General features: G+C 40.8%; 1 protein-coding gene across 1 annotated transcript; it reads right to left on the reverse strand.

Annotated features, from left to right (window-relative positions):
* Positions 1–297: 297 nt before the first annotated feature.
* ndfip2 (Nedd4 family interacting protein 2) lies at positions 298–9,345 on the reverse strand. The gene is made up of 8 exons (XM_047355743.1): positions 9,151–9,345; positions 4,486–4,687; positions 4,132–4,262; positions 3,280–3,367; positions 3,063–3,187; positions 2,922–2,988; positions 2,728–2,833; positions 298–2,632 (listed from the first exon to the last, which is right to left on the reverse strand). The coding sequence occupies exons 1-7, from the start codon at positions 9,175–9,177 to the stop codon at positions 2,730–2,732; spliced, it is 744 nt and encodes a 247-aa protein (XP_047211699.1). The 5' UTR covers positions 9,178–9,345; the 3' UTR covers positions 298–2,632; positions 2,728–2,729.
* Positions 9,346–10,474: the final 1,129 nt, after the last annotated feature.

Here is a 10,474-nt window from a genome sequence, read left to right on the forward strand (position 1 = left end):
GTCATTTATACTGCTAGAAGTAGCCATCAGAAGACGGGAGCGCTGGTTATAAAAGCATGGACATGGTCAGCAACAATACTCGGGTAGAGTGTGGTGTTTTAAGGATGTTCCGTTGAGGGTCTACAATGTGCCACAGAAATATCCCCCCCCTCAGACCAAAAGTATTGATGCCTAAACTCCTTCTTGAATTATGCTCAAGTATTTTGTGTCCTTTGAAAGTCTCATAAAAACAAATATTTAAGCATAAAAAAGGTGTGATCCAATACCGTCAAACCTGTGCAAACACAATTCAACACATTTCAGTGGCAGGCTTTTGAACTTTATTGGCATTTTTTTTATTCGTTTTTTTATCCATTTTATTTCCAGTTACAATAAATGCATACCGACTTGCTTGAGGAGATTTTCCGAGTCTCATCTCAGAGAAAACTCTTCAGCCATATTTATTTACAAAGACAAAAATGCATTTGAAGATTAATCCTAACACTGCCCAGCTGAACTAGTCCAGGTGGGTAAATCATGCAGCAGAAAGATTTTGATATTGCTGAAAGAGGCTTTAGTAGGATATGACCAGTCAAACAAATTTTTAAAAACAGTTTGGCAAATACTCAAGCTGTCACAGTTCAGGTTAAAAGCAATGAAACAAGACATATAAATATTATTTTGACAAATAAAAAGTGCAAAAGGCATATTATCCATTTGGGATGATTAAGAAATTCCAGTTTAAAAAAAACAAAAAACTTGGATGGCTAATGCCTGATTCACATGGCATGATTTATATGCCGACTTTTGACCCGATCTTCCCCTTCCGACATGCCCCGATCATTGGGATGGCTCTTAAGATAATCTTCTAAGATAACCCTGCCGCGTGTGGTGTGTTTTCCTACTGTATGGGCTGTTCCCAGAGGATAAACGAGCACGCAGCCAATCAGAAAGCAAGAGGACAGAAATATGAAAGGGAATTACTCTGAACTCATGTTTAAACTCGAGAGAGTTTTCCTGATTGAAATCTGAATGTGAGTGAAATCTGTTTGTGTGTGTGGTGCTTACCGTGTTGCTGGACACCACACACACTACGACCTAACCTGTGACGCCTACGATTATGTCTCGTTACGTGTGGGGTCTCAGGTTTGGAAAATTCTGCCGTGTGAACCAGGCATAAGATAACATTAGTCTTTTTGTATTCCCGAATCAAGTTAAGCAGATTCACAAATCTTCTTGTACATAAGAACTTCAAAGTGCAAATTTTATAAATTGGCATAAGCTTCTATATACATATTTCATTTTCTTTCAATGACAAAAAAAAAAAAAAAAGTTAATTTTATGCATGTCTAGTGAGGCTCCATTGACACATGACCCGACCCCCCTCCTCCCACAGACTTCATCGCCATGACACTCATGGATAACCCCAACATCTGCGCTGATGTTCCTTTAACGTCGCGTCCGGGTTCCCATCCGAGCAGAAAGAAAAAGGAAGAAATACCCAAACTGAAACTAGTAACGCTGAATCCCGAAGAAAGAGATCCGTCCATGTCGTGCGGAACAAGTCGCCTCCGGTTTTTCTTAATGCGCTTGTTCTAATGGACCTCAGTCTGTGATGGTTAAACTAATCATCTACTTCAATAAACGAACAGCCTTACAGCCACAATAATTGAAATTCATTACCACCAAATTGCATAAGACTCTTGGACTCCAAAGAGCGTTTTCAAAACAAAACCAGAATAAGCAAAGCACTGTATGTGAACACGCTTCTCACCCACAGCGCCAGAACCAGGGGGTCGCCACAGACCTGATGAGACCTTGTGCAGCTAAAAACACTGTTTTATCCAAGACAATTTTACTGATTAGCTCCTTTTAGCTTACAAGAAATTGAAGAAGGTACGACTTGGGAGGCAGAATAGGTGAAGCATAACAGTTGGGATTAACTTGGCGTGAAATAGTCAAATCTTTCCGATCTCAACCTTTAAGACCTGATCCTACTCTGAAGTCAAGAGGGAGTCTCAGATCTTAAAGGTTTGAAATCAGCAGGAAGGAAAATAATGAAGTGACCAAGAAAACGATTCTTTTAAATAGCCCTGTTTTTTGTTCCTGTTACAGATGGTGCGTTCAAGGCTCCACATCTGGTTTGGTTTATTGTAAAACAATGCTACATCACAGTTAAAGTAAGACTGGTTCAGCACAACTACACACTGTTTCAGACTCACCTTTCTGTCGCAGATATCAGCTTTTTTTTTTTTTTTACTTGTCAACTCTGAAAATGGTAAATTAAGTGACAGATATGAATAAATTCCTTCATTGTTTTCCGTTGTGCTTCATCAAACACACGACACGTAAGCCAGACGAAAGAAAAGGCGAATTGGAGACAACAAAAAAATAGTTTCCGAAATTTTGTCAAATATAGAACCTTTTTTTTTTTTTGGCTCAGTTCAGAAGCGTAAACTTCTTCAGAGTGAGTTGAAAATTTTATATTAAAAAAAATGGATTAAACTGGTAACACTTTCTCCCTACTTCTTGCCTTCAATCCTTCCCCGCCTCCTCTCCTCGATGTCGGGATCCCCGGTCAGGTCAAGCGAGGGAAGGAACTGCGCTGGAAAGGAATGCTGTCGGCGTGAAAACCTGCCGTAAGAAAGCACAACTAAAAAGTCAACGTTGTAGTTTGTCTTTTGAGCCAGCAGAGTGCGCTCTTCAGACAAAGATGGCGGCCGCTTTTAATTGCTGTTTTGAACTCACTTTCAGTAAAGGAAGAAGAGGCGCGTTCTGTGTGACGTGGCCATGGTTTCTGACATGTTGCGCACTTTCAGATAGTTCACAAAACCTCTGAAGAACAGCAGGAGGCCTGCATAAAAAAAAAAAATAATCATTTCTTTATTACAGACGCCTGTTTTTTGAAAGTTAGCCTCAATTGAGACAATGAAAATACTCACCCAGCAACAGGAAGATCCACCAGAGCCAGTATTGACCATTGAAGTAGCCGGTGAAGTAGTCCGAGAACTGAACAGACAGACAAATGTTCAAAACACCTTAAATCCATCATGAATAAGCCCCTTGTTTAGCCTTTAACGCACCCTGACGATGAGGATCCACTTAATGAGGGAGAGGCCGAAACCGCAGATGGCTCCGTAGCGTCCTGCGATGGTGTTGGTCAGACAGAAGGACAAGCAGAAGCCAATCCAGTTGAACAGGAAAGCCACTGGAGGGATAAAAACATGACTGGTGTCAAACATTGGTGCTCTGTTGTAACAAACCGTTTTTAGTTGGTTTTTTCGGTTTTGGAGAACTTACTGAAAAAGGCCAACATGAAGATGCCATCGTTCCCAACTCGAAGCTGATCGGCGTCACTGAAATCATCTCTGGGTGGGAAGTCGTCGTCCTGTTGCACAGAACACACACACGATCAAATATGACTTTGGGCCAAACATTTGACACAGAGAGGGAACAAAAAAAAAAAAGAAAAATCTATAGATGTGTTGCAACACATGTTTGCCCTTCTGTCCCATCTGAGTCTGCTACCACTGAGCCCCACAGGCTGAGTCCACAAGGATCTTCATGTATGGTGCCTCGCAAAAGCATTTTAACTTTGATATTTCCTTGTTCGTGTCTCCGAAGGCCTCAGAGAGAACAGTTAGGTTATAAAGCAATATCCTGAACATTGTGCAATTCTACCAACTGACTCGCTGGCCGAGGAAGAAGGACATTAAATCAGAGAAGGAGACAAGAGGTTCAGAACAGTTCTGGAGGAACTGATTCACAACTCAAGCCTGAGAACCTGTCAACATGACACTTACTAGTCATCCGCTCTAAAAAATAAAAAATAAAAGCCATAAAAAGTCCTGTTTGGAGTTTGCCAGAAGCTATGTAGGAGACAAAGCAAACTGTGGAAGAAGGTGCTGTGGTCAGGTGAGATCAAGATATATCATTCCCACTGTAATGCACGGTGGTGGCAGCAAAAACTGTTGCTAAAACTGGGACAGCGAAGCTGGGAAATGAATGGAGCTAAATATTGGGCAATCAAGAAGGTAAACCTGCTCAGATTGAGTCTCGCCGTCCAGTAGGATGTCAAGCTTTTGTTTTAGTGTCCCTTAAATCTCATGAATGCAAACAAATAGACTAGAAGCTTTGGGTGTGTCATTTTACCCGGGGCAACACTTCCACAGCGGAGGCAGCCAGGGCGGCTGCTTTAGCCTTCTCTGCTTCATCATAGGTTGGTAGTGACGTGGCGATGCTGTAGGGTGGAGGGCCTGGGAAGTCGCCTTGGAAACTGGTCTCTGTGGAAACAGCAGATGTCACAAAAGGCTTGGTTAGTGAAAAAAGAAGCGAGCACGTGTAGAGCCTGAAATGACAATAATGTGGTGATGCAGTCATGGAAATCGGCATGACTCATAGGTCCACACGCCACAAGATCAAACCCTATTGCTATTTCTGGAAGCAAAGAAAACTTGTACTTAGCAAACATTTAGAGGAGCTCTAAAGCATAATGTAAAGTAATACCAGGTGTTGCAGAGGTAGCCCCCAGGTCAATGGTAGCGTAAGGAGGTGGCGGTGCCTCGGCCTGCCCTGCTGCAGGAGCTGGAGCCACGCTGGCCCGGATCCCCCTCTGGTCCGGTCCGGATGCATCGGCTCTGGCTGAGGCAGAAGTGCAGGGCTGCTGCTCAATGGTGGAAACCTCTGAAGAATCTTCTTCATTGTGCAACTGCGAGAGAAGACGAGGGGGAGAGTTTCAGAGCTGTACGCACGAGCCTGTCATCTGATCATCTGTGGCTGCTCGAGGGCGACCCTGGCAGAGTGCTGGGAATTCTTAGTGGACTGAGCAAAGAATAACCAGCAAGGATGAAGGCAAAGCAGCAGAAACACAACTTTTAACTGCATTAGACTCAACTGGAATGCTTGTTTGAAGATAGCAACATCAGATAGTTATTAAGCAACGAGATGGGCTTTGCTTGGCTGTTCTTAACTTGTCAGCAGCTGCCTTGAGCCAACAATTGGTTTTTTTTTTTACCATTAAAGAGCTGAATCAGGTCATCGTTTTGGACTTTAACTGGTTCATATAAACACCACGATCCTGCCACCCTCTAGCAGATTTGCTGCTGTGTTTGGGATCACTGCCCCTATTGCATGAGCTAATTTTGCACGTTCCCATATTGAAATGTAGTCAGGTTAAGACATAATCTACTTTGCAAACAAGTCAATACCAAGCCCTCCTACCCTACCATCAATCGGAGAGGTCGAGGGTTTTCCACAACACATTTGCACCGTGCAGTTACATTTCACTAAACTCTTTAAATCAGGGGTGTCCAAAGGGTGGCCCAGGGGCCATTTGCAGCAGTTGGATTAATTTAGTTTGGCTCCTGTCTGCAGTTCAATAATGGTACAGATGTTGCCTTCCAGCAAATGGATCTGATGGTAATGCAGACTTTTTTTTTGCCTTGTTTTCTTTTTGTTTTTAAGCGACGCTTGATTTTTTTGTTTGTTTTTATTTGAATATCTTAGCAAGTAGGGCCACAAACACGCTCAGTGGTAAAACTTGGCAAAAGAAAGTTCTCCTTTTTGGTGCTGAGAATAGACTAAAAACCATTTTCAAGACCAACAAGATGGAAAACATTCGAGCCAGAATCGTAGAAAACGGTGCATCTTGGACCTTTTTCTGACCTACAATAAATGATCCCTTTTTAGTTTGTTTCATCACAGATGTTTCATTTATTGCTGAGCAGGTAAAAAGAAAAGAAATCGTAATAAAAATCATTAAGCATGAAAAAAAAAACTATTATTCCATTCACAATTGGCTCTACAACACTTTGATGTGTAGAGTAATTTGGACTCTTCAGGCCACCTGCTACAACGTATCATTCATGCAACAACGCCAAGCAGAGACCCTGAAACCATCGTGTTTGATGAACAAAGACCTAACAAATATAAAGCATGGAGGTGGTAGAGTAATGCTTGGGGCTTGCAGTATCTGTGTGATAGTATCTGTATCATAAACTCCTCTGTAAATCCAAGTGTTCTAAAAACATGCGAATGGCCATGTCTATAGCTTCAAAACAAGCCCACAGCACTAACCATCCACCTCTGTGCATCATATTCGTTTATCTTGATATGCCGTTTTCAGCCAGTTAGGATCGTTTTTCCTCCAATGCAGCGCAATATGTTTTTTATTTTCCTATTGTTCCATGTTTTTTAAGCCTAGGGGTCTTATGATCCGTTTCACCAAATATCTGGAAACATAAAACAGAAGCTTTGTTTAAATTTTCAAACATGAAAGTGCACATAATTAGGAAACAATTTTGACCTTAAATCGTATTAAATTATCTTAACTTTCACCCCAAAAAAAAATAAATAATAATCCCCGAAGCATTCAGCAGCTTAGACGAAGGTGCAATTCCAGGTTGCTTCTGCATCCAAGAGAGTCATCTGCTCAGTTCAGTCTATTCATTTTTGTCAGAGGCAAGAGATCAACACCTTCTGAAATGACCCCTCGCGAACGGGGTGTGAAGGAATTCTGGGAGATCAACAACCAGGAGGAAAATTACAAAACTACTCAGGGCAGGTTTCTGCCTCGTTTCTCTCAAACTTTGATAAAGTTCCCCTGTTTTGCTTTCTAGCCGACAAAACAGGTTAAAGATTCCTGTTGCAGTTAGTAAACTTGTGTCTCGCTCTTAGGACGACACTGAAAACCACAGATAATCACATAATAAACAGCTGATATAAAGATTAACTAGAAGGGCGCTCAGGGAGCAGAGTCCTCGGCCAGGGCCGGTGCCCTCTCTGTCGCCCACATAACAACCACCCATCGAGTTTCAAGTCGTCAGGCTGGGCGATTTCCAGAAAATCATGCTGACACACAGAGAGCGGTGAACACACACCTCCACCTCTTGTTCTCGCCACACTGGAAGAGCGAAAGCAAAGTGGCTGAACGAGTCCAGCTTGTTAGGAATTCCTACGTGGGTCTGAGGGGGGGGGGGATGACGAGTTCAACATCCCTGAGAGTTCAGAGAAATCAAGTCAACGAACCAACCCTCTTTAATTCTAACTTAAGGTACCTAGGGCAAGTTTTTCACCGCAATCTGATCATTTTACAGGAAAATGATGCATTTAAAAGTCAAATTCACCATTTAGGATGTTTTCCACGAAGGAACGGCAGCCTTCAAGCTGTGGTTTAGCACCTCTGCGAGAATGGGGAAGCACCATTTTTTTTTATCACAGCTGTGACTAATATCCCAGCAGCTTTCTTTTCAAAAACAAGAACTCTTACGCAAACCTCCATCAGTAAGTCAATACACAAAATTATTTATATTTTAACACATAGTTAATTTTGTCAGCGCACGAGGCAGCGAGCGAATGACTGGGCCAATGGCTGGCTCTGAATCAAGGACAAAGCCTTATGTTGGGTGGGAGGGAGGGTGGGTTACATAAGATATTAACAGCATAGCTACAAGCCTCCTCGTGTGTCTAAATCCAACTGAAACTGGAGGAATATTTAGAGAACAAACAGGAGAGGGATGGATGTGGTGAGGAGTGCAACAGCGCTGAGCCTGATCCCTGAGAATCCCACAGACACAAGCGAATGAGTGTTTGTTGCATCATTCCTGGAATCTGCGCGGTTGTCGCAATCTCAGCTTTGTTTGACCATGAAACGTTAGAGCACCAACACACGCTTGTCACATTGGAATCTGCAGGATTATCCGTCCAAAAACCCACACACACACACACACACACACACACACACACACACGTGCGACCACAGGTAACCCTAACCCAAAGAAGGTCCCCATTTGACATTCAAAAGTGGGTCTGCATTGCAATGAATGGTTATTTCACAGCTTTAAAAGAACTTAAACGTGTCAAACTTGGATTTGATTCATCAATGCTGGTTAAATTATTTAAAAACACAGTTTATGAATCATGAAGCCCTTTTTCCATGTCTGAAAACAACACCTCCGTGCTTTTAATGTCAGTTTAGTTTCTGGTGCATGAATGAAGTATGCTATATCTCAAAAGAAGTGTGTATTTATTGTTTTATTGTGAGCACTTAAGTTCCAATGAGTTGAAACCCCCCCCAAAAAATAATACCAGGAGCTTTGCTTAATAATCAAACATAAATGTGCAAATAATTAAGCAACAATTTTTACTTTCATCTAGGAACCTCAAACTTGCTGCCATCTTTCTTAATTTGCACACATTTATCCCTTAAAAAAAAAAAAAAAAAATCGGAAATGGCCTGCACCTTCATAGCGCTTTTTCAAGTCCAAGGACTCCAAAGCGTTTTACGCTACAGCCAGTCATCCACCCAAATCCGCCATCTGAGTTCAGAAGGCAAACCTCATTTAAAATGATACAAAAACCACTGAAATAACCTAACAACCCCCATCCTTTACAATCAAAACTGAATTTTAACTGTAACTAAATCTGCCGTCAGTGTTTTATATTATATAATTCAAGTTGATCAAATTGACTGATTTTTTTTTCTCCCTGCAAACAAAAAAAAAACAAAAAAAGGAAAAGCCCTTTAATGGCGTCACTTAAAAACAAGTGAAACTGGTTTAAACTCATTATTTTGTTAACTCGCGATAGTGTTGCCGCTGAAACATAATTCTTATTATTTCGCAGAAACATTGAAGAGAACTGAACATTATCCATCTTATCAGATATTTCTATGTGGTCCTTGTAAGCCGTTTCATGACCTTATCGACTCTTCTCGGAAACTACAACCCGCTTGAGGAGCTTAAAAAAAAAAAAAAACTACATTTTAACTAGCATGCTAAAAAAACCAGCGTCCTAAACCGAAAAGATAATATTGCGTTAGCTCCTACGTGGTCGCTTACTTTACACACGTAACAAATTAAAGAAACAAAACAAAAAAAAAAGTTAAAAAAATTAGTTTAAGATAACTTAAAGGATATTTACAACTAATTTCTGCTGGCTAAGTGGCTAGCGGATGCGGAAGTGGTTTGTTAAAGACAAGTTAAGTGCTTTATTAAAACGTTTGGTATTAGGAGTAAAACATTTTGAGGACGTAGTGCCGTCAGAAATAATCGTCAGTATTATTTGGAAAAAGAAAAAGTAACGTTATCCACATTAATCCCGCAAGGCCTTGTTTGTTGTTGGGCCGAGTTAATCGAAGTGTGTTTTGATCTCCTGTCCGTGAGAACAACTCACCACTTGGTAACGGCTTGCTGGGTCCATCTCGACGAAGTTCGGCTGGCGAGGAAGCCGGCCCAGTAGACAGAGAGGAGAATCTGCCCTGCCTTTACTCAGGCGGTTTCTGTCACGCCGAGACGCGGTTCTGTACAGAAGAGAAAGGTGCTGAAAGCAGCGAGAGAAATGGCTACAACGTCGACGCACTCGCTCGGAAAATTACCCGTCAGTGATGCGTCAAGCCGACAGTCAATCACAGTCCAATGTAACCAAATCCGGTTTGATATTTCAAAATAAAACACGATCGCCACGCGTCATCGTTCAGGGATCTGCTACCATAACAGCATAATGAGCCAAAAAGTTACTGGTTCAAAAGCTGATTGATAACAGAGAGCTATGTATTTTATTAGTCTGAGAAATTAAGCTGTAAGCCGTAATTAACAGCAGAAAACTCTTGAAATATATCACCATGTTTTTCTCATATTAACCAGCCCTAAGGTCCCCTTACAGGGGGACTTAGCCTCTTTAGCAACAATAGCACCCTCTTAGCTGACTAACTTTGAGACTGACACACACTTGTCACATGTCCAACTCATCATCTGAGACTCCTCTACAAAAGTATCTACTTCATTTTTATATCTACTGACCACCGATCAAACACCATGCAAACAAGTCTAAACATGTATATCATTTCAATTGCTTGTTGTGTTGACACCAGACCTGGCTAGAGATGTCGCTCAGATGTTGCAGTTACAATTTGTTGTATTTATTTCATTCTTTACAGCAAGAGTAAGAGATTTTTTATAGAAATATCTGTTTTTTTGTTTGGCAGAAATTATTTCTTGTATTTTTGGCATTTAACCTAATTTACTCAGGCCCAGGATAATTTACTCTTAAATTTCCACATCCACATTATTTTCCAGTACCTTCCTCTTAGTTGATACCAAGATTAGCAGTTTGCCATTGTACAAGTTGATAAATGCCTATGCATTTTTTGGAAAATAGACCCTCGGGCTTAAGAGGTTTATTAAAGTAAATTACATTTTCAGTAAAAAAAACCAAAACAAAACAAAAAACAACGGAATAATCTGTTGAAATGTGATCACCATTTTATCAGGTCAAAGAAAAGTCCTAGACCTCTTAAAAAATATAATAAACAGACGGATACATCATGTTTTAATTTACTCTCATTCGATTGTTAATTCAATGGCTTATACAAAAAATAATATGACATATCATTAAAAAAAAAATAGATAGATAGATAGATAATATTATACACAAACAGGTGGAACATTAAACAACTGCAATAATATAAAGTTCACAATCTTAAAAGTGGTTTTATCAG

This window comes from Girardinichthys multiradiatus, chromosome 24 (assembly GCF_021462225.1).
Source record: "Girardinichthys multiradiatus isolate DD_20200921_A chromosome 24, DD_fGirMul_XY1, whole genome shotgun sequence".
NCBI classification, from domain to species: Eukaryota; Metazoa; Chordata; class Actinopteri; order Cyprinodontiformes; family Goodeidae; genus Girardinichthys; species Girardinichthys multiradiatus.